At 48.4% G+C, this 23,847-nt stretch overlaps 1 protein-coding gene across 2 annotated transcripts in view; it reads right to left on the bottom strand.

Moving 5' to 3' along the window:
• The window catches only part of LOC116973015 (xanthine dehydrogenase/oxidase-like), an 80,469-nt gene that overhangs the window by 7,092 nt on the left and 49,530 nt on the right, over positions 1-23,847 (bottom strand). For both annotated transcript variants that reach the window (XM_033020651.1, XM_033020650.1), the window contains exons 23-34: positions 19,870-20,003; positions 18,435-18,522; positions 17,564-17,650; positions 16,212-16,403; positions 14,541-14,686; positions 12,774-12,855; positions 10,892-10,987; positions 7,878-8,006; positions 7,708-7,782; positions 5,171-5,223; positions 3,054-3,168; positions 1,180-1,245 (exon numbers count right to left, since the gene is read on the bottom strand). In XM_033020651.1, coding sequence (XP_032876542.1) covers positions 1,180-1,245; positions 3,054-3,168; positions 5,171-5,223; positions 7,708-7,782; positions 7,878-8,006; positions 10,892-10,987; positions 12,774-12,855; positions 14,541-14,686; positions 16,212-16,403; positions 17,564-17,650; positions 18,435-18,522; positions 19,870-20,003 — 1,263 coding nt within the window. The remainder of the gene's footprint in view (positions 1-1,179; positions 1,246-3,053; positions 3,169-5,170; positions 5,224-7,707; positions 7,783-7,877; positions 8,007-10,891; positions 10,988-12,773; positions 12,856-14,540; positions 14,687-16,211; positions 16,404-17,563; positions 17,651-18,434; positions 18,523-19,869; positions 20,004-23,847) is intronic.

The raw sequence follows: 23,847 nt of genomic DNA, 5'->3' as shown, positions 1-23,847 counted from the left end.
CCCACCAGTCTTACTGTCTCCGACTACATTCTATCTTTATCCCACCCACGCCCCTGATCAGTCAGAAGAAGGGTCTCGACTCGAAACGTCACCCATTCCTTCTCTCCAGAGATGCTGCCTGTCCCACTGAGTAACTCAAGCATTTTGGCTCTACCAAGTGCGCCACCCTGTGGAGATGCTGCTCACTGCACTTGAGGCTTTGAGAGGCACTTGAATAGAGAAAGCTTCAACGAGATGGGTCAACGTGTGTCGCTGAGATACCGTCTGGGGAAGTACCAATGTTGAAGACTATATTCTGCCTGCCGTTTCTCTCCCTTCACTCTAGTTCAGTTTGGAGATACAGCATAGAAACAGGCCATTCAGCCCAACAAGTCATGCTGACCATCGATCACCCATTCACAATAGTTTATGGCTAATATTGCTTTTGCTTATTCTTTAGAAACATAGAACATAGAAAATCGGCGCAGGAGGAGGCCATTCGGCCCTTCGAGCCATTCATTGTGATCATGGCTGAAGTAAAATTTACTAGAATTGGATAGGCATATGGATGAGAAGGGAATGGAGGGTTATGGTATGAGTGCAGGCAGGTGGGACTAAGGGAAAAAAATTGTTCGGCGTGGACTTGTAGGGCCGAGATGGCCTGTTTCCGTGCTGTAATTGTTATATGGTTATATGGTTATATGGTTCCCCAATCAATAACCCATAGAAATTGATTTAATTAAATGTCCAACAGTAAAACAAAACAATTGAATTGATTGAGACAACCCACGGAAACAGGCCCTTAAGCCCAACAAGTCCATGCCGACCATCGATCACCCGTTCACACTAGGTCTATGTTATCCCCTTTTATCCTCCACTCCCTACACACTAGCGACAATTTACAGAGAGCCATTTAACCTACAAATGCTCCTGTTTCCGGGTGCTCCGGTTTCCTCCCACACTCCAAAGACATACAGGTTTGTAGGTTAATTGTCTTCTGTAAGTAATCTCTAGTGTGTAGGTTAGAGCGAGTGTACAGGTGAACATGGGTCTGGGTGGACTCAGTGGGCCGAAGGGTCTGTTTTCATGCTGTATCTCTGAACTAAACTGAAAATGAGCAAAGTGATGATTGTAGACCCATCTTGGACAGGCCGAGATCCAGGAATCGTGGCCGTTTCCCCAGTGTTGCCTCTTGCTCACCTGCCCAATGTCCACCGCCGGGTTCAGGCTCAGACCCACGTCCATGACGATATCCGTGCGCAGGTTCTGAAATCAAACAGAGTCTGGGGTTACGGTGGGATTAACCAGCACCCATCATCAGCGTGCATTACAGTGGATACAAGCAGCCCGTCACAGTGGTGCAGCGGGTGGAGCCGCTGCCTCACACCGCCAGAGACCCCGCGTTCGATCCCGACCTCGGGTGTTGCCTGTGTGTGGAGTTTGCACGTTCTCCCAGTGACCGCGTGGGTTTCCTTCGGGTGCTCCGGTTTCCTCCCACGTCCCAAACACGTGTGGGTTTGTGGGTTAATTGGCCCTCTTGTAAAATTACCCCCTAGTGTGTGGGAAAGTGGGATAACGTAGAACTAGTGTGGGCAGGTGATCGATGGTCGGCATGGACTCGGTGGCCAGTAGGTAGTTTGTCCATAGATTGACACAAAAAGCTGGAGTAACTCAGCGGGACAGGCAGAATCTCTGGAGAGAAGGAATGGGTGACGTTTAGGGTCGAGACCCTTCTTCAGCAGTTCCTTCCTCCGACGTTGTATCCAAATGCTCTATCTTTCAATCAATTCAATTTTTAAAAACTGGGGAAGTTAGATTAAGTTAATTAAGGAATTAGCAAATGTAATGTTAGCCATGAACTTGGGTGAGTGGTTGATCAATGGTCGGCATGGATTCATTGGGCCGAAGGGCCTGTTTCCCTGCTTTATCTCTCAATCAATGTCTTAGTTTAGTTTAGAGATACAGCGTGGAAACAGGCCCTTCAGCCCACCGAGTCTGCACCAACCAGCCATCACCCCATACATTAGCATTATCCTACACACACTAGGGACAATTTACAATTTTTACCAATGCCAATTAACCTACAAACCTGTACATCTTTGGAGTGTGAGAGGATACCGGAGTGCCGGGAGAAAACCTATGTTGTCACGGGGAGAACGTACAAACTCCGTACAGACAGCACCCGTAAGGATCGAACCCGGGTCTCCGGCATGGGACCACTGCCCTTACCAGGGATGTGGTCCCAAGCAAACTACTAGAGTTGTTGGAATGAGTGGGTTAACCTATGATGAGCGTTTGTCGGCACTGGGCCTGTACTCTCTGGAGTGTAGAAGAATGAAGAATGAAACGTACAGAATAGTGAAAGGCTTGGATAGAGTGGATGTGGAGACGATGTTTCCACTAGTGGGAGAGTCTAGGACTAGAGGTCATAGCCTCAGAATCAAAGGACGTTCCTTTAGGAAGGAGATGAGGAGGAAGTTCTTTAGTCAGAGGGTGGTGACTCTATGGAATTCATTGCCACAGAAGGCTGTGGAAGCCAAGTCAATGGATGATTTTAAGGCAGAGAAAGATAGATTCGTGATTAGTACGGGTGTCAGAGGTTATGGGGAGAAGGCAGGAAAATGGGGTTAAGAGGGAGAGATAGATCAGCTATGATTGAATGGTGGAGTAGATCGATGGGCCGAATGGCCTAATTCTGCTCCTATCACTTATGAACCATAAACTAGATCAGTGTCCGAGATCTGATGGATTCCTTAAGGCCTTAAAAGAAGGGGCCTGTGAGAAAGTTGATTCACTGATTTAACTGTTCCAAAAATCTCCAGATTTATTAAAATGGTGGAACAGGCTCGATGAGCTAAGTGTCTGCTCAGGATCGAATCGAACCCGGATATGGACGCAAAGTGCTGGAGTAACTCAGCGGGTCAGGCAGCATCACTGGAGTAAAAGGATGGGCGACGTTTCGGTTCGAGATCTTTCTTCAGACTCAGACAATCGAACCCGGGACTCTGGCGCTGTAAGGCAGCAACTCTACCGCTGCACCACTGTGCCGCCTGTTCCTGATTCAGACGTCTTACCTTGTGGTCCCCGGTGAGACAGTCAACTTCCACCTCTGAGCTGGCCACGCCGTAACTGAAGTAACTGTAAGGTTTCCCCCTGTTCTCTTTCCAATCATAGTTCAGATCAGGAGTCCTGTCCAGGGAACATTGATCTGTGTCAGTTCAGTTCAGTTTTGTTTAGAGATACAGCGCGGAAACAGGTCCATCGGCCCACCGAGTCTGTGCCGACTGGCGATCCCCGAACACTAAAGCCCCTGTCCCACTTAGGAAACCTGAACGGAAACCTCTGGAGACTGCGCTCCACCCAAGGTTTCCGTGCAGTTTCCGGAGGTTGCAGGTGGTTGCCGGAGGTTGCAGGTAGTGGAAGCAGGTAGGGAGGCTGACAAAAACCTCCAGGAACCGCACGGAAACCTTGGGTGGGGCGCAAAGTCTCCAGAGGTTTCCGTTCAGGTTTCTTAAGTGGGACAGGGGCCTAACACTGTCCTACAACAATAGGGACAATTTACACTTATACCAAGCCAATTAGCTTACAAACCTGCACGTCTTTGGAGTGTGGGAGGAAACCGGAGCACCCGGAGAAAACCCACGCGGTCACAGGGAGAACGTACAAACTCCGTACAGACAGCACCCGTAGTCGGGATCGAACCCGGGTCTCCGGCACTGCAAGCGCTGTAAGGCTGCAACTCTACCGCTGCGCCACCGTGCCGCTCATTTGACATTTACGAATACTTGTTTAGTTAATTGGGTGATTTTGTATTATGGCAGTGGGTTTGTTTGGTATTGTTTCACATTGTATATATTATTAATGTAATAATTGATTAAATTTCATTTTTGTAAAGACATTTTTTTTTAAATTAAAATGCCAGAGGAGGGAGCCGGCGATGATGACGGACTCGAAGAGCAAGGCCGGTAGGAGAGGGAACCAGGTTCTGGCCTTCCGCACCTTCAAGGTCAGCTGTGGAAGGGATCCAAAGGTGGATGGGCGAGGAGGGGGACGTAGGTTCTCAGGACGATCCACACGACCAAGGAAGGCGACGGCTGGAGGCCCTACAGCAGCCTGGGGCTCGCCTGGATCGGGCACCTCTCCAGAAGACCTGGAGCGCTCCACCCCTCATCTTTACCCCTGCCTCCTCCCCTTCCATCAATATCCCTCCCTCTGGCTTTATACCCCACACATCGTCTTTGATCGGACTTTACTGGGCTTTATCTTGCACTAAACGTTAATCACGTTATTCCCTTTATCATGTATCTGTACACTGTGGACAGCTCGATTGTATTCATGTATTATCTTTCCACTGGCTGTTAGCCTGCAACAAAAAAACTGTACCTCGGTACACGTGACAATAAACTAAACTAAACTCAATCTTACCTGACATCTTTTGTCACCTTTTCACCTCTAGCCTTTATCACCTACTCCACCCATCTGCCTATCAACCCCCCCCCCCCCTCCCCTTCATTGTATCCAGGGTTTGCCTTGCCCCCCCCCCCCCCCCCCCCCGCCTCTCTTCCAACTTTCTCTCCCCTACTACAATCAGTCTGAACAAGGATCTCATCCCGAAATGTCCTCGGTCCATTCTCTCCACAGATGCTGCCTGGGTCACTGAGTTCATCCAGCACTTTGCGTTTTACTGAAGATTCCAGCATCTGCAGTTCCTTGTGTGTCTCTCTGATCTTCTGCTTTCTTTGAATCAACATCATTGTGTAGGAGGGAACTGCAGATGTTGGTTTCAGCAGAAGATAGACACAAAAAGCTGAGTAAGTCAGCATCTCTGGAGAGAAGGAATGGTTGACATTTCGGGTCCAGAGCCTGAAGAAGTGCCTCGACCCGAAACGTCACCTATTCCTTTTCTCCAGAGATGCTGTCTGTCACGCTGAGTTCCTCCCTGACAAGTCCACTTAACACTCCCCAGTGCAAGATTTTGTCTGCCAAATGCCTGATTATTTTGCTGCTCTGTTCATCCCCGAGCCCAACTCGCAGTCATCCCCATGTTGTGTCCGCACGTCAAGTCAAGTCAAGTTTATTCGTCACATACACATACGAGATGTGCAGTGAAATGAAAAGTGGCAATGCTCGCGGACTTTGTGCAAAAAGACAAACAAACAAACAACCAAATGAACTACAAACAGAGGTTTACCTGTAAAATCCCGTGGCTGACAGTCCCACTCTATCCATGTACGCTGAGGAGACCTGAGGAACAACAAGGAAGTTTAACGATCCATCACACAAGCTTCATGTCCGCACCCGCCGTGTAGCATAAGATCATATCATGGGCTCCTAATTTGAGGAAGGACATTCTCGCTATTGAGGGAGTGCAGCGTAGGTTCACCAGGTTAATTCCCGGGATGGCGAGACTGAGATATGATGAAAGAATGGATCGACTGGAATTTGGAAGGATGAGAGGATATCTTATGGAAACATATAAAATTCTTAAGGGATTGGACAGGCTAGATGCAGGAAAAATGTTCCCGATGTTGGGGGAGTCCAGAACCAGGGGTCGCAGTTTAAGAATAATGGGAAGGAAAAACTTTTTCACCCAGAGAGTTGTGGAATTCTTTGCCACAGAAGGCTGTGGAGGCCAAGTCAATGGATATTTTTAAGGGAGAGATAGATAGATTCTTGATTAGTACGGGTGTCAGTGGTTATGGGGAAAAGGCAGGAGAATGGGGTTAGGAGGGAGAGATAGATCAGCCATGATTGAATGGCGGAGTAGACTTGATGAGCTGAATGACCTAATTCTACTCCTATCACTTATGATTTGATAGCAACATAGAAACATTAAAAAAAATAGGTGCAGGAGTAGGCCATTCGACGCTTCGAGCCAATCAATATGATCATGGCTGATCATTCAAAATCAGTACCCTAATCCTGCTTTCTCCCCATATCCCTTGATTCCGTTAGCCCTAAGAGCTAAATCTAACTCTCTCTTGGAAACACTCAGTGAATTGGCCTCCACTGCCTTCTGTGGCAGAGAATTGCACAGATTCACCACCCTCTGACTAAAGAACTTTCTCATCTCCTTCCTAAAAGAATGTCCTTTAATTCTGAGGCTGTGACCTCTAGTTCTAGACTCTCTCTCTAGTGGAAACATCCTCTCCACATCTACTCTATCCAGGCCTTTCACCATTCTATACGTTTCAATGAAATCCCCCCTCATTCTTCTAAACTCTAGCGAGTGCAAGCCCAGTGCCGACAAACGTTCATCATATATGTATCATGTGGTCGATCGAACATTGAGTTATTCTAAGGCTTGTTATTCTGACTGAAGGCTTATTGATTTAGTGTGAGTTTAGTTTATTGTCACGTGTACCGAGGTACGATGAAAAGCCTTTATTGCGTGCTAACCAGTCAGCGGAAAGACGATACTTGATTACAATCGAGCCGTCCACCATGTACAGATACATGATAAAGGGAATCATATGAATAACGTCTAGTGCAAGTTTAGAGATACAGTGCAGAAACAGGCCCTTTGGCCCACTCAGTCCATACACCAGCACAACCCGTCACACTGAGGGCAATTTACAATTTTTACCGAAGTCAAGTAGCCTCCAAACACGTATGACTTTGGAGTGCGGGAGGAAACCGGTGCACCCGGTGAAAACCCATGTAGTCACAGGGAGAACGTGCAAACTCCGTAGAGACGGCACCCATAGTCAGGTTTGAACCCGGGTCTCTGACACTGTGTGGCAGCAACTCTACCCGCTGCGCCACCGTGCCACCCTGTTGTAGCCAGGGTCGGGAGTACAAGGCGCTCCGCCACTCCACCTAGGGTCCGTAGGGGGAGGAGCGGGTCTGTTGTCAGCGACCGGAGGACTGGTGATGGGATCTAGGGAGTGGGCAGGGCCGACGATGTCCTGGTTGGGTTGCTCCTAGGCCTGGCCAAGCTGGCCATCTGCGAGTCACGGTGCCAGGTGGAAGAGGGCTTTTCCCGAGGCAGATGCTTTCCCCTTTACCGGGGGTTGCGTCCACGCCGGGTGGTGTTAGAGTACATTGTTGTACAGTAGTTATTTAGTGTATTTGTAAGGATTGTAACATAGTTGTTTGGAAAGTTAATGTCTAGATAATTTGATGATTTTGTACCATGGTGGTGGGTGTGATGCCACGGTTTTGTTTTGTAACGTGATAGTAATTAAATAAATTACTTTTGATACAAAAAAAAACGTGCCGCCCTGGTACCATCCATCGTGGTGGTCTGCGGGGATCAGCGCAGGAGTCTCCGCTGTTTGCAATGAAAATGTAGGTGGGCTTGATCAGTAAGTTTGCAGTTGACAAAAAAATTGGAGGAGTTAGGGGTAGTGTGGATGGTTGTCAAAGGATATTCTCAGGCGAGCATCAGATATTACAAGCTGTTATCAGGCAACTGAATCATCCCTACCGCAACCAGAGCTGAACTACTATCTAGAGACGCTGCCTGGCCCGCTGAGTTACTCCAGCACTTTGCGTTCTTTTTTGTAAACCACCATCTTGAGGTTCCTTGTGTCTGCCCTCTGGTGAACCTCCTCTGCACCTTCTCCAGAGCCTCCACATCCTTCCTTGTAATGGGACGAGCAGCACTGGACAGTCAACAAAGTGACTGACTTTAAATGCTGGAGTAACTCAGCGGGACAGGCAGCATCTCTGGAGAGGGTGACGTTTCGGGTCGAGACCCTTCTTGATTGACTTTGTCGCACGTACCCACTGCTCCCAGCTTCCTGTTGGATTGGCTGATTTAAATGGCTCCAATCTCTCCAGAAGAGTCTGACACGCAATCTGTAGAGAAAGGGAGACAGGGGTTGCTGGTAATTGATGTGAAGAGTGGTTTAAAATATAAAGCCAGTGTATGTTTACTGGGTTTGGTCTCTTACCTTAATTGCCATTCCGTTCATATCGGAGCTGGCAGAGGCTGCAGTTGGGCTTGTGTTCGGAACCGTGTTGGTGCTCGTCTCACAGATGTGTATCCGGGAAACTGGAATTCCCAGCATTTTACTAGTCACCTGGATAAACCACAGTTTGTTTAAGAAGGAACTGCAGATGCTGGAACAATCGAAGGTAGACAAAAATGCTGGAGAAACTCAGCGGGTGAGGCAGCATCTAGGGAGCGAAGGAACGGGTGACCTTTCGGGTCGAGACCCTTCTTAAGTCTGAAGAAGGATCTTGAGCCGAAATGTCCACCATTCCTTCTCTCCAGAGATGCTGCCTGTCCCGCTGAGTTTCTCCAGCATTGTGTGTCTATTAACAGATGGTGTGTTAAGTGATAGATACTGACAAACGTCTTTTGGACTCTGCATGCAACAGAGTACAAAGGTAATGCCAATAAAGGTGTTAATGGCGAGTCTGCAAGAACCGAGGTATAGTGGAACTAACAGTTTAATATGTTAATAACAGATGCTAGCTGGCAACTTGAACATTTTTAGTTCTTACACTGCAAGGGCCAGGAAGCGAGCGGGTAAGATCATCTCTGACCCCTCTCACCCTGGCCACAAACTCTTTGAATCACTTCCCTCTGGAAGGCGACTCCGGATTGTCAAAGCTGCCACAGCCAGACATAAAAACAGTTTTTAGCCACGAGTAGTTGCTCTACTCAACAGCCAAAAATCTGTAGCCTCCCTTTGATCTGGTATTTTGTTGGTTCACATGCTTGATCAATGGTGTTTTATCATTAATGTTTTATTATTATTCATGTTTAGTGTTTTCTGAGACATTCGTAACTGTCACTGTATGTCATGTTGTTTCTTGTGGGCGGAGCACCAAGGCAAATTCCTTGTATGTGAATACTTGGCCAATAAACTTACTTACTTATTTACTTTAGTTTGGTTTAGAGATATAGCGCGGTAACAGGCCCTTCGGTCCACCGAGTCTGCACTGACCAGCGATCCCCGCACATTAACACTATCCTACACACACTAGGGACAATTTATATTGACACCAAGTCAATTAACCTACAAACCTGTATGTTTATGGAATTAATATATTAATAAACACCTCCAACAGTTTTTGGGACTTCCACAATTCACGCAGCTGGGATTAATGCAAGTCAGCGCAAATGGGAGGCTGATTGTTGGTGCAGACCTGATGGGCCGAAGGGCCCGTTTCCTTGCCGTATCTTTCCGTGTCTCAGTGGACGGCGTCTGAGTCAGCGTGGTTTAAATTCCCCCTTACATTATGTGGTGGCTAAAATAAAAAGACACAGAGTGCTGGAGTAATTCAGCGGGTCAGGCAGCATCTCTGGAGAACATGGACAGGTGATGCTTCAGGTCAGGAACCTTCTTACCTGAATCAATCAATCTGAAGAAGGGTCATTACCTATCACACAGATGGTGGTGGAACGAGCTGACAGAGAAGGTAGTTGAGGCAGGGACTATAACAACATTTAAAAGATATTTGAATGGGTACATGGATAGGACAGGTTTAGAGGGATATGGGACAAACAAGGGCAGGTGGGACTAGCGTAGATGGGACAACTTGGTCGGCAACATGGGTAAGTTGGGCCGAAGGGCCTTGTTCCCTGCTGTATGACTATCCACATTCTCCCGAGATGCCGCCGAGCCTGCTACTCCAGCATATTGTTCCTTTTTTTGGTCAAATAGCATCTGCAGTTCATTGCGTCTCCATTATATGGTGGTTAATTGGAATATGCTGGCCGAGGAGATGATGAAGGCAGATAAAACTCCAATGTTTAAAAGGCATTTGGACAGGTATTCAGATAGAAATGGAGTAGACCAAATGCAGGCTAATATGATTAGCATAGGCAGGCATCATGTTAGAGGTTTAGCGTCAGTTTTAGTGATTCTATGAGAGAGACTGGAAACCAGATGAATGAAGGTATGCAAATAGTCACCAGATAAAGGGCACTGACAAAGTTACACAATATTCCACACTGGGCCTGCTTTGTTCTCTCCCCCCCTCCAAAGATACAAAGCAAGAGACAGAGGAAACTGCAGATGCTGGAATTTTGAGCAAAACACTAAGTGCTAGAGGAACTCAAGGGGTCAGGCAGCATCGGTGGAGGGAATGGGCAGGTGGCGTTTCGGGTCGGGACCCTTCTTTAGGCTCAAACCTAGTTCTGGTGAAAGGTCACCAACCTGAAACTTAAATTACGTTTCTCTCTCCTCAGATGCTGCCTGATGGCATTTTCAACTTTATTTCAGATTTATAGCATCTGCAGGTTTTATTTTATTTTTGGACCAAACCCTGGACTTATTTATTAAGGAGATCTATTCTTCTCAGTATTATTGATCATTTGATATCTGAACATTTAAGAAGCAGAAACTTCAGCATAGACTTTAGAAATTGGAAATACAGCGCGGAAACAGGCCCTTCGGCCCACCGAGTCCGCTCCGACCAGCGATCCCCACACACTAACACTATTCTACACACTAGAGATGATTTTCAATTTTAAAGGTTGCACGTTTAACCTACAAACATGCACGTCTTTGGAGTGTGGGAGGAAACTGGAGCACCCGGAGAAAACCCACGCAGGTCACGGAGAGAACGTACAAACTCCATACAGACAGCACCCGTAGTCAGGATCAGACTCGGGTTTCCGTCATTGTAAGGCACAACCGTACCACCCACCACAACATAAAACACAAAGTGCTGGAGTAACTCAGCAGGTCAGGCAGCATCATTGGAGAATTTGGATAGGTGACGTTTCGGATCGCGACCCTTCTTCAGTCTGAGATGGGGTCCCAACCCATGACGTCTTCTGTCCATGTTCTCCAGAGATGCTGAAGCCTGACCCACCAAGCTACTCCAGCACTTTGTGTTTTTTTGCCAGCATCTGCAGTTCCTTGTGTCAACGTATAGTCACAAACTGCCCGGTTCTCCTGCAGAAATGGATCCCGGTCCTGTTTTCTGGGAGCAAGGACGTTGCGGGTACCTGCACCATCTTGGTGTGAAGCCCTTGGCCCATTTCCGTGCCGCCGTGGGTCAGGAGCACCGAGCCGTCAGTGTAAATGTGAACCAAAGCTGCCGCCTGAAACAGAACACAGGGGAAGGGTTTAACTTGAAGCCTCCACCCCACTCCCGCTCACACCCCTCAGCCCTTCCCTTCCTGCACCACCCCCAATGAAACCAGGGCCACCTCAACGAACAACATCTCATCCCAACCTTCAGAAGTTGATGGTCGCTGCAGTTCATTGTGCCTCCATTATCTGGTGGTGGATTGGAATAAGCTGGAATAAGAGGAAACGCTGGAGGTGTGGGATCAGCTCTGCTCAAGAGCGCAAGAAATTCCAGAGAATGTGACCAAGGTACAGAAGCTTGAAAGCGCGCACCACCAGACTCAGGAACAGCTTCTTCCCCTCTGATATCAGGCTTCTGAACAGCCCTTCCATAAGCTAGGGTACTGTCCGATTCACCTCTACCCCATTGCAGACATTGGACTTTGTCTGTGGAACTGGTGCGCTACAATGCTGAGAACTATATTCTGCACTCTGTATCTTCCCCTTTGCTCTACCTGTTGTGCTTGAGTTTGATTTGATCGTATTTATGTGTAGCGTTATCTGAACTGATTGGATAGCACGCAAAAAAAAGCTTTTTACTCCAACTTGGTACATGTGACAATAAGAAGCCTAAACCCAAGGCCAAACCTAACCTTTCATCTCATCTTTCCCATTGTTGGGGAACCCAAAGAGGTTTGTCCGGGTGAGTCAGTGCCAGCACTTCCACTGCTGCCCATCACCTGCGCTGGTTTTCATGTTCACCTTGGTGAGAAACCACAAACGGTCTGGGTAATGGCCTGGTGTTCAGTCGATAGAAGCCAGCCTGACCTCCCTGTTCTCATGACAAGGAACTGCTGACGCTGGCTTATACCAAAGGTAGACACAAAGTGCTGGAGTAACTCAGTGGGTCAGGCAGCATCTCCCTAAAAAACGGATAGGTGACGTTTTGGCTCAGGACCCTTCTTCAGTATGATTAATGTAGGAAGAGTGAACCAAAATGTCACCAATAAATTTTCTCCCAAGATGTTTAAGAGGGAACTGCAGATGCTGGAAAATCGAAGGTAGACAAAAATGCTGGAGAAACTCAGCGGGTGCAGCAGCATCTATGGAGCGAAGGAAATAGGCAACGTTTCGGGCCAAAACCCTTCTTCAGACTGATGGGGGGTGGCGGGGAGAAGAAAGGAAAAAGGAGGAGGAGCCCGAGGGCTGAGGGATGGGAGGAGACAGCAAGGGCTGACAAAATTGGGAGAATTCAATTTCCTGCCCTCGAACTCTACGACCACATCCTTACCCAGACTAGATACCACAGCTTGAATTCTCCCAATTTTGTTAGCCCTTGCTGTCTCCTCCCATCCCTCAGCCGTCGGGCTCCTCCTCCTCCTTTTTCCTTTCTTCTCCCCGCCACCCCCCATCAGTCTGAAGAAGGGTTTCGGCCCAAAACTTTGCCTATTTCCTTCGCTCCATAGATGCTGCTGCACCCGCTGAGTTTCTCCAGCATTTTTGTGTACCTTCTCCCAAGATGTTGTCTGACCTGCTGAGTTACTCCAGTGATTATCTCTATCTGAGCATCCTGTTGCCTTGTTTATTCTAGCCCAGTTTAGTCTAGTCTAGTTTAGTTTAGTTTACTTTAGTTTTGTTTATTATTGCCAGGTGTACTGAGGTACAGTGAAACATATTGTTGTTGCGTGCTATCCAGTCAGTAGGATGGACAAGATATGATGACAATGGAGCCGTCCACAGTGTAGCCAGGATAGAGGGAATAACGTTTAGTGCAAGGTAATGTCCAGCAAAGTTCGATTAAAGGCAGTCTTTCCGTACCTGATTGAGGAACGTGGCAGTGAAGCTAATTCCAAACATGGTGGGGATTATCGCCAGCCCCCTCTTCTTCCAGCAATGCTGCCTGGCGGAAAGATGGGAGACTGTTAGTTCCTGTGGGCCAGAGTGGTAGCCATGGAAACCGCTGGAGGTCGAGGCCCCGTGACCCCACGCCAGAGCCCGCGTATCGGGGAGGCCATTCGACCCCTCGAGCCTGGTTTCACCCTTCCATAAGACCACGGCTGAGCAGAACACAAATTGCTGGAGGAACTCAGCAGGCCAGGCAGCATCTGTGGAGGGAATGGACAGGCCGGGAACCTTCTTCAGACTGAAGAGGGGTCCCAACCTATCCTGAGCTTGACGAAGGGAGCGGAGCTGATGTCACCAGTCCATTCCCTCCACAGATGCTGCCTCCAGCACTTTGTGCTTTTCTTCAGATTCCAGCGTCAGCTGTTCCTTATGTCTGCAGATCAGGGCCGATCTGACTGTAATGTCGATACCGTGATCCAGCCCAACGTAACAACTGCCTTGGAGATATTCAGAGTCTGGAACAAGATGGAGTCTCCACCCTTTTTAATTTGTTCCATTAACTTGTACTTGTTTGAACTACTCTATTTGCCACCTTCCTTTCTTCAATATCACTTTGATATCCTTCCTCCACAAACCGCTTGCAGCTCAGTTATTGAAGAAAGGATTACTGATTGATGGAGAGACACAGGGTTGGACACGGGCCCTTCGGCCCACCGAGTCCACGCCGACCATCGGTCATCGATCACCTACTTCCACATTATCCCACTTTCACATCCACTCCCAACACACTAGGGAGCAACTTTACAGAGGGCCAATTAATCTACAAGCCTGCATGTCTTTGTGAGATGTGGGAGGAAACCGGAGCACACAGTTTGCAGCCCCTGTTCGACAATCTGAAGGGGCTGCTCCTTAAGTTTTGGCTACATTTTAGCCCCACGCTCCTGATATTTGGGCACCTGGTACAGAGGGGGGAGGGTTTGGAGGGAGGGGGGGGATCTCCCTGCCGGTTTGCTCCTGGGCCTGACCAAGATGGCCATTCGCGGGACCAGGCAGCGGGTAGTCGCCTGCCCCTATTTCGGGCCTACGTCCGTGCACGCGTGTCCCTGGAGAGGGCACACGCGGTGACCATGGGGACTCTGGAGGCCTTCCGTGAACGCTGGTCGCCGTGGGGAGTAGAGTGTATTGTTGATAAAGTTGGCAATATATTAATTTGATGACTGGTTGTTTTTTAAACTGCCAGTATAGTCAGCCTTTGATCGTGTTAATGCTCTGTATGTTTGTTTTGTTTTCTGAATAAAACTATTTGTAAAAAAAAAGAGGAAACCCAAGGGAGAACATGCAAACTCCATACAGACAGCGCCTGTAGTCAGGATTGAACCCAGGTTTAGTTTAGTTTGGTTTAGAGATACAGTGGGGAAACAGGCCCTTGGGACCACCGAGTCCACGCTGACCAGCGATCCCTGTACACTAACACGATCCTACACACATTAGGGACAATTTTACAATTTTACCGAAGCCAATTAACCTACAAACCTGTACGTCTTTGGAGTGTGGGAGGAATCCGAAGATCCCGGAAAAAACCCACGTGGTCACGGGGAGAATGTGCAAACTCCGTACAGACAGCACCTGTGGTCAGGATGGAACCCAGATCTCCGGCGCTGTAAGGCAGCAACTCTACCGATGCATCACCAAGCCGACCTTAGAATGACAGAACGCCATGCAGCAAAAGATTCACCCGACCTGTTAAATTCATCCACTGCCTTCCTCCTGCTGTGGTAGGACGAGCTCTCCACACATTCATCCCAACATTTCCCAATGTTCACATCTTCCATCTTTTGGCTGAAGTGGGCGACGTCTCCCTCTTTGTACAGGTTCAACCTCCGCACCTCAGGAGTGGAACGGGGAGAGGACAGTTTTGGATAAAGTGACGGTTGGGAACAATGGGAGTTGAAGGTCATAAGATCATGTGATAGGAGTAGAATTAGACCATTCGGCCCATCAAGTCTACTCCGCCATTCAATCATGGCTGATCTATCTCTCCCTCCTAACCCCATTCTCCTGCCTTCTCCCCATAACCCCTGACACCCGCACTAATCAATCATCTATCTATCTCTGCCTTAGGAATATCCACTGACTTGGCCCCCACAGCCTTCTGTGGCAAAGAATTCAACAGATTCACCACCCTCTGACTAAAGATATTCCTCCTCATCTTCCTAATAGAATGTCCTTTAATTCTGAGGATGTGGCCTCTAGTCATAGACGCTCCCACTAGTGGAAACATCCTCTCCACATCCACTTTATCCAAGCCTTTCACTATTCGGTACGTTTCAATGAGGTCCCCCTCCTCATTCTTCTAAACACCAGCGACAACAAGCCCAGTGCCGTCATACACTGGGGATGTTGGGAACCTTGAGAGGGTTTGGGTCTGTACAGCCCATCGATATCCCTTTCAAAGCCAAACAGAGTAGTGTCAGAGTCCAGGACATCTGTTCCCAAACCACAAGAAGAGCCACAAATGCACTGGAGTGCTGGATTAACTCACCAGGTCGGGCAGCATCTCTGGAGAACATGGACAGGCGACGTTTCGGATCGGGACCCATCTTCAGACTCGACCCAAAGCGTCACCTATCCGTTTTCTCCAGAGATGCTGCCAGACCTGCTGAGTTACTCCAGCATACTGTGTCTATCTTTGGTATAAAACATCATCTGCAGTTCTTTGATGTTACATTGTGAATGGACTGGAGCTGTTTTTGGAGGGTGGGACCTCGGGCAAGGTCCTGCTTCCTGCTCATCCCAGAACGTCGAACTGCCCCTTGAGTCTGAAGAAAGATTCCCGCCCCAAACCCGTTACCCATTGAGGGGGGATCTTATAAAAACTTACAAAATTCTTAAGGGGTTGGAAACACTAGATGCAGGAAGATTGTTCCCGATGTTGGGGAAGTCCAGAACAAGGGGGTCACAGTTTAAGGATAAGGGGGAAGTCTTTTTGGACCGAGATGAGAAAAGAAAATTTCACACAGAGAGTGGCGAATCTCTGGAAATCTCTACCACAGAAGGTAGTTGAGGCCAGTTCATTGGCTATATTTAAGAGGGAGTTAGATGTGGCCCTTGTGGCTAAAGGGATCAGGTGGTATGGAGAGAAGGCAGGTACGGTATACTGAGTTGGATGATCAGCCATGATCATATTGAATGGCGGTGCAGGCTCGAAGGGCCGAATGGCCTACTCTTGCACCTATTTTCTATGTTTCTATGTCCTCCAAAGATGCTGCCTGATCATTGAATTACTCCAGCACTGCGTCTTGCTCAAGGTTCCAGCATCTGCCCCAACCTCCCTTTCTCCATCCAGCACCCTCCACCCACCGATTCCCCCTCCACCTCCCCCCCCTCGCTCTCTGGTACCTGGTACCATACCTGGTCTGCGGGCAGTCCGCTCTTCCGGATCACGGCGTCCATCCATGTCTCAGCGATCAGCATTCCCTGAGGGCCCCCGAATCCTCGGAAGGCCGTGTTGGAAGGCAGGTTGGTCTTGCAGACGTGGCCAACTCCCCGAATGTTGGGGATCTTGTAAGCGTTGCCCATGTGGAACAGTGCCCACTCCATTATCTGGCGCCAGAAGGAGAGAGAGAGAGAGAGAGAGAGAGGGGGGGGGGGGCAGAGAGAGAAAGAGAGAGGAATAGAGAGAGATAGAGAGCACTTTCAGTAACCCCACTGTCAAGAAAACCTCAGCACGTGACACGTGGCAAAAACATAGAAAATAGGTGCAGGAGTAGGCCATTCGGCCCTTCGAGCCTGCACCGCCATTCGATATGATCATGGCTGATCATCCAACTCAGTATCCCATCCCTGCCTTCTCTCCATACCCCCTGATCCCTTTAGCCACAAGGCCACATTTAACTCCCTCATAAATATAGCCAATGAACTGGCCTCAACTACCTTCTGTGGCAGAGAATTCCACAGATTCACCACTCTCTGTGTGAAAAATGATTTTCTCATCTCGGTCCTAAAAGACTTCCCTCTTATCTTTAAACTGTGACCCCTTGTTATGGACTTCCCCAACATCGGGAACAATCTTCCTGCATCTAGCCTGTCCAACCCCTTAAGAAGGAACCAGGGCGCCCCAGTGGCGCAGCGGTAGAGTTGCTGCCTCACAGCTCCAGAGACCCAGGTTCAATCCTGACTACGGGTGCTGTCTGTACACAGTTGGTATGTTCTCCCTGTGACCGCGTGGGTTTTCTCCAGCTGCTCCGGTTTCCTCCCACACTCCAAAGATTCCAAACGTTTGTAGGTTAATTGGCCCCTGTAAAATTGTAAATTCTGCCTTGTGCGCTCTCTCCACCCATTCTCTCTCTCTCTCTGCAACTTAAAACCTGTAGATCAGTGTCACTCGTGTTATGAGTCATACTTTGTAGCTACACCCACTGGATTAACAGAAAGCTTCCCTGCCTTGTTCTCACACTTATAGAGTAACGTGCTAGTATGAAGTCACCTATGCTGTAATGTTAATAAAGTCTTTGGACCTTGGTTACTCCAACAGCTGAATCGCAACAAAACCTGCCTGTTCACTAACTTTCCCTCGATCTGTTGAAAGGTCGTCATGTTGAACCATTAGCCCAGTTTCTTTCATCGCAGACGCTGCCTGACTTGCTGGGTACTTCCTCCATTCTTTTGCTTTTGTTTGTTGTTCTCTGCGGAAAGGGCTCTAGTCACGATTATAAAACAGGACACTTCACCGTTGTAAGGTGGTGAATCCCAGTCTCACTTACAGAAGATGACAGATCCAGGCTATTTCCTGCATTGCAGTAAAGTGTCTGGTCCACAGCCACGATTTCCCCACTCTTCTGGAACCCCACCTGTGTGTGTGAAAGCAGGGAAAGAGTCAATGAACAATTCCGTCTACACTTCACGCTGCCTCGGGAAATCAGCCGACACAATCAAAGACTTGTCCCACCCCGGTCATTCCTTCTTCTACCCGCTCCCGTCCGGCAGAAGGTACAGAAGCTTGAAAGCGCCCACCACCAGACTCAGGAACAGCTTCTTCTCCTCTGTTATCTGGCTTCTGAACGGCCCTTCCATAAGCTAGGGTACTGTCCTACTCACTCACGGGTGTCAGAGTTTATGTGGAGATGGCAGAAGAATGGGGTTGAGAGGGAAAGATAGATCAGCCATGATTGAATGGCGGAGTAGACTTGATCGGCCGAATGGCCTAATTCTGCTCCTATAACTTATGAACCTTTATTCTATTGCGGACATTGGACTTTGTCTGTGGAACTGATGCGCTACAATGATGAGAACTATATTCTACACTCTGTATCCTCTACCTGTTGTACTTGAGTTTGACGATCGTATTTATGTGTAGTATATCTGATGTGATTGGATAGCAGATTCTTGATTAGTACGGGTGTAAGGGGTTATGGGGAGAAGGCAGGAGAATGGGTTGAGAACAAGAGATAGATCAGCCGTGATTGAATGGTGGAGTAGACTCGATGGGCCGAATGACCTAATTCTGCTCCGATGACATGAATTAATGAGCACACAAAACAAAGCTTTTCACTGTACCTCGATACACGTGACAATAATAAACCTAAAAAGCTAAATGTAATTCCCTGCAAGTGGCCGTCGCTGCTGAGACCGTACCTTGTAACGTCCCAGGAAAGGATTCCTTCCCCCGGTCACCAACATGTCCACATCACGACTGAGTACACATCGCACGGGACACTTGGTCCTGTCGGAGAGGGAAGGGTGAGGAGATGGGACGGAGCAGGAAGAGAGAGAAGCATTGAAATTCACCTTCATATGTCATCAGACCAACATTAAGCCACTTGGCCCACGGTATCCCGTGACACCCTTACTGATCATCAACTTGTCACACTCAATGGCGGCCTCCACAGACCAATGTGGCAATGAATTGTACAGATTCACCCCCCTCTGGCTAACAAAACTCTTCCTCATCTCCTTTCTAAAGGTGCGTCCTTTCATTCTGATGCTGTGCCCTCTGGTCCTTGACTCTCCCACCAGTGGAAAAATCCTCTCCACATTCACTCTATCGATGAAACCTTCTCCGGTTTCATCCCACGTCCCAAAGACGTGCGGGTTTGTAGATCAATCGGCCCTCTGTAAAATTGCCCCCACGTGTGATAGAATATGGTGGTGCGTGTAGGGATGTGAGGTTGAGGTCATTAGGAGCTTTTAGCCAGCATGCACTCAATGGGCCAAATGACATGCTTCCATAGAAACATAGAAAATAGGTGCAGGAGAAGGCCATTCAGCCCTTTGAGCCTGCACCGCCATTCAATATGATCATGGCTGATCATCCAACTCAGTATCCTGTACTTTCAGGACCGGGAGCGGGGCCGTAAATCGCCCCGCGCGGCCTAAAATGGCCGTGGGTCTTATCATCACCCGCCTGGGGCTTGGACATCGGTAGAGACATGGAGAGCAGGGGAGAGAAAAGACTTTGCCTCCATCACAGTGGGTTCACTGTGATGGATGTTTGTGTGAACTTAATTGCCTGCCTTCTCTCCATACCCCCTGATCCCTTTAGCCACAAGGGCCACATCTAATTCCCTCTTAAATATAGCAAATGAACTGGCCTTAACTACCTTCTGTGGCAGAGAATTCCACAGATTCACCACTCTCTGTGTAAAAAATGATTTTCTCATCTCGGTCCTAAAAGACTCATCCTTAAACTGTGACCCCTTGTTCTGGACTTCCCCAACATCGGGAATAATCTTCCTGCATCTAGCCTGTCCAACCCCTTAAGAATTTTGTAAGTTACTATAAGATCCCCCCTCAATCTTCTAAATTCTAGCGAGTACAAGCCGAGTCTATCCTGTCTTTCTTCATATGAAAGTCCAGTCCCAGGAATCAGTCTGGTGAACCTTCGCTGTACTCCCTCTATGGCAAGAATGTCTTTCCTCAGATTAGGAGACCAAAACTGTACGCAATACTCCAGGTGTGGTCTCACCAAGACCCTGTACAACTGCAGTAGAACCTTCTGCTCTTATGCTCAAATCCTTTTGCCTGCTGTACAAAGCTTAAGACTTTCTACCGTTTCTATGTTGACACCTACTTGTGGGCAGCGACTGCCACCACCGTCGCCAGCATCATGCTACGTGACTCCTTCCCACCAAAGCCCCCACCGAGGCGCTTCACCCGACACACAATCCTGTTGGCTGGGACCCCGAGCACCTTGGCAACAAGATTCTGCGGGAACACAACAAGAGGTCAAAGCTAACACACACGCAAGCAACTGCAGGCAATGGAATCCCGCATTGAACACAAAGTGCCGGAGTAACTCAGCGGGACGGGCGGCATCTCTGGAGAACAGGGATAGGTGACGTTACGGGTCGAGACCCTTCTTCAGACTGAGAGTCAGGGGAGAGGGAGACACAGAGATATGGAAGGGTGAGGTGTGAAAACGAGAGATCAAAGGGGGTGAAGCTCAAGGAAGCTGTAGAAGAGATCATTGTTAGCCAAGGGAAGGTGACAATGAAGCACATAGATGTAAAATTTAATCAGGAGGACAGTTAGATTGGTCGGAGAACTGGGATGGGTAGGGATGGAGTGGGAGGGAAGGCAAGGGTTACTTGAAGTTAGAGAAGTCAATATTCATACCGCTGGATTGTACGCTGTCCAAACAGAATATGTGCTGTTCCTCCAAATTGCACTGGGCCTCACTCTGACAGTGTGCCTCGTTTTCACCCTCCCCTGGATAACTGATATATTCTACATTTTCCGTGATCCTCATCCCCTTTGATCTCTCATTTTCATGCCTTGCCCTTCCATATCTTTGTGTCTCCCTGACGCTTAGTCTGAAGAAGGGGCTCGACCCGAATCATCACCCATTGCTTCTATCCGGAGATGCTGCCTGTCCCGCTGAGTTACTCCAGCATTTGGTGTCTATCTTCGGTTTAAACTAGCATCTGCAAGTGATAGGTGGATACAGGTGGGGGGTGAATGGCAGAAGGGTGGGCATAGGTCAATGGTGAAAAGAAAACAGAAGGGAGGCAAAGGGAGACAAAAGGTGTCAGATAAGGAGAGAAGAGGAATGTAAAGGCAGAGGGAGGGATATAGTTGGAAGGGACAAGGAAGAGGAGGTGGGGGTAACCAGAACTTAACAACATGCTACATCCCAACCTGGTTAGTCTATCTCCATCTCATGTCCTTCCATTGCATAGGACGGCTCGGCAGCACAGCAGGTAGAGCCGCTGCCTCACAGCACCAGAGACCAGGGTTCGATCCTGACCTCGGGTGCCCTCTGTGTGCGTGGAGTTTGCATGTTCTCCCTGTGACCGGGTGCTCTGGTTTCATAGAAACATAGAAAATAGGTGCAGGAGGAGGCCACTCGGCCCTTCGAGCCAGCATCGCCATTCATTGTGATCATGGCTGATCGTCCCCTATCAATAACCCGTGCCTGCCTTCTCCCCATATCCCTAGACTCCACTAGCCCCAAGAGCTCTATCTAACTCTCTCTTAAATCCATCCAGTGATTTGACCTCCACTGCCCTCTGTGGCAGGGAATTCCATAAATTCACAACTCTCTGGGAGAAAAAGTTTGTTCTCACCTCAGTCTTAAATGACCTCCCCTTTATTCTAAGACTGTGGCCCCTGGTTCTGGACTCGCCCAACATTGGGAACATTTTTCCTGCATCTATCCTCCCACATCCCAAAGGTGTGCGGGTTTGTAGGTTAATTGACCCTCTGTAAATTGCCCTTGGTATGCAGGATGTGGATAAGAAAGTGGGATAACACAGAACTAGCGTGAATGGGTGATCGGTGTTCCTCCTCCCCAGTGTAGATGGTTGAATTTGGGGGTAGTTTCTGGTAATGTAGGGTGGACATTTGCAAAGCATCTGGACTAGGACTTGAGTTGCCAAAACCCAGAAGGCTCTGGATGCAATGCGAGTGAATGCAATCAGTATAGATGGGCGCAATGGTTGGCATGGACATGGTGGGCTGAAGGGCCTCTTAGTGCTATAAAGTCTCAATATCCTTCCAAAAGAGTCTCCCAGAATTGGACACCAATGTTCCAGTCTTTTATAAAGATTCATCAGGCTTTCCCTGGTTTTCACAAATAAGGCCTTCGATCCTGAATCTGTGTTTTCACAAACATTGCTGCCACTTCCATCAAACTGCAAACATGTACCCACAACAATATAACCTCAGTTTAGTTTAGTCTAGTTTAGAGATACAGCTCAAAAACAGGCCTTTCAGCCCACCGAGCCAGCCCGCAATCCGCACACTAGCACACTGGGGACAATTTATCATTTTTACCAAAGCCAATTAACCTACAAACCCGCACATCTTTGGGATGTGGGAGGAAACCGGAGCATAGAAACATAGAAAATAGGTGCAGGAGTAGGCCATTCGGCCATTCGAGCCTGCACCGCCATTCAATATGATCATGGCTGATCATCCAACTCAGTATCCTGTACCTGCCTTCTCTCCATACCCCCTGATCCCTTTAGCCACAAGGGCCACATCTAACTCCCTCTTAAATATAGCCAATGAACTGGCCTCAACTACTAACTGTGGCAGAGAATTCCAGAAATTCACCACTCTCTCTGTGAAAAATGTTTTCCTCATCTCGGTCGTAAAAAATGTTCCCCTTATCCTTAAACTGTGACCCCTTGTTCTGGACTTCCCCAACATCAGGAACAATCTTCCTGCATCTAGCCTGTCCAACCCCTTAAGGATTTTGTAAGTTTCTATAAGATCCCCCCTCAATCTTCTAAATTCTAGCGAGTACAAGCCGAGTCTGTCCAGTCTTTCTTCATATGAAAGTCCTGCCATCCCAGGAATCAGTCTGGTGAACCTTCTCTGTACTCAATCATGGCAAGAATGTCTTTCCTCCGATTTGGAGACCAAAACTGTACGCACCAATTTGAGCACCCGGAGAAAACCCATGTGGTCACACTAGGAACTATTTACAATATACCAAGCCAAATAACCAATAAGTCTGTATGACTTTGGAATGTGGGAGGAAACCGGAGATCCCGGAGAAAACCCGCACAGGTCATGGGAAGATGTGGGAAGGCTGTCAGTAAGTTGGAAAGGGTGCAGAAGAGATTCTCCAGGATGTTATCTGGGCTTGGGGGCTTGAATTGTAGGGAGAGGTTGGATAGGCTGGGACTTTGTACTTTGGAGCGTAGGAGGCTGAGGGGTGAGCGTATTGAGGTGTACAAGATCAGGAGGGGCACGGATAAAGTGAACGCTCACAGTCTTTTCCCCAGGGTAGAGGATTCTAAAACTAGAGGACATAGACTGCAGGTGAGAGGAGAGAGTTTTAAGAGGGACCTCAGGGGCATCTTATTCCACTCAGAAAGTAATCTGTGGAATGAGCTGCCAGAGGAAACTGTAGAAGCGGATAGAATTACGACTTTTTAAAAGACCTTTGGGCACTTATATGGAAAAGGAAGGGTTTAGAGGGCTATGGGCCAAATGCATTCAAATGGGACTTGCCCAGTATGCCCACATGGTCGACATGGACAAGGTGGGCCGAAGGGCCTGTTTCCATGCTCGATGACTCTATGGAGGGCAGGACTGAACCAGGGTCCCAGGAGCTGTGAGGCAGCAGATCTATCCACTGACTCATGAGAAGAGCAGCACGGTGGCGCAGCGGTAGAGTTGCTGCCTCACAGCGCCAGAGACCTGAGTTCCATCCTGACCAAGGGTGGTTATTGCCTCATCATGTATCTGTACACTGTAAATGGCTCGATTGTGATCATGTATTGTCTTTCCGCTCAGTGGTTGGAACGCAACAAAAGCTTCTCGCTGTATCTCGGTACACGTGACATAAACTAAACTGAACAGCCTGTACAGAGTTTGTACGTTCTCCCAGTGACCTGCGTGTGTTTTCTCCAGTTTCCTCCCACACTACAAAGACATACAGGTTTGGCGGCAAATGGGATTCGGTAAAATCGTAAATTGTCCCCATGTGTGTAGGATAGTGCTAGTGTATGGGGATCGCTGGTCGGCACGGACTCGGTGGGCCGAAGGGCCTGTTTCCGCGCTGTATCTCTAAACAGAACAAAAAACTAAAACTCTG

The sequence above is a fragment of the Amblyraja radiata genome, chromosome 5, assembly GCF_010909765.2.
Source record: "Amblyraja radiata isolate CabotCenter1 chromosome 5, sAmbRad1.1.pri, whole genome shotgun sequence".
NCBI classification, from domain to species: Eukaryota; Metazoa; Chordata; class Chondrichthyes; order Rajiformes; family Rajidae; genus Amblyraja; species Amblyraja radiata.
Note: the sequence above shows the minus strand (reverse complement) of the source record. Positions and strands in the feature narration are given on the sequence as shown.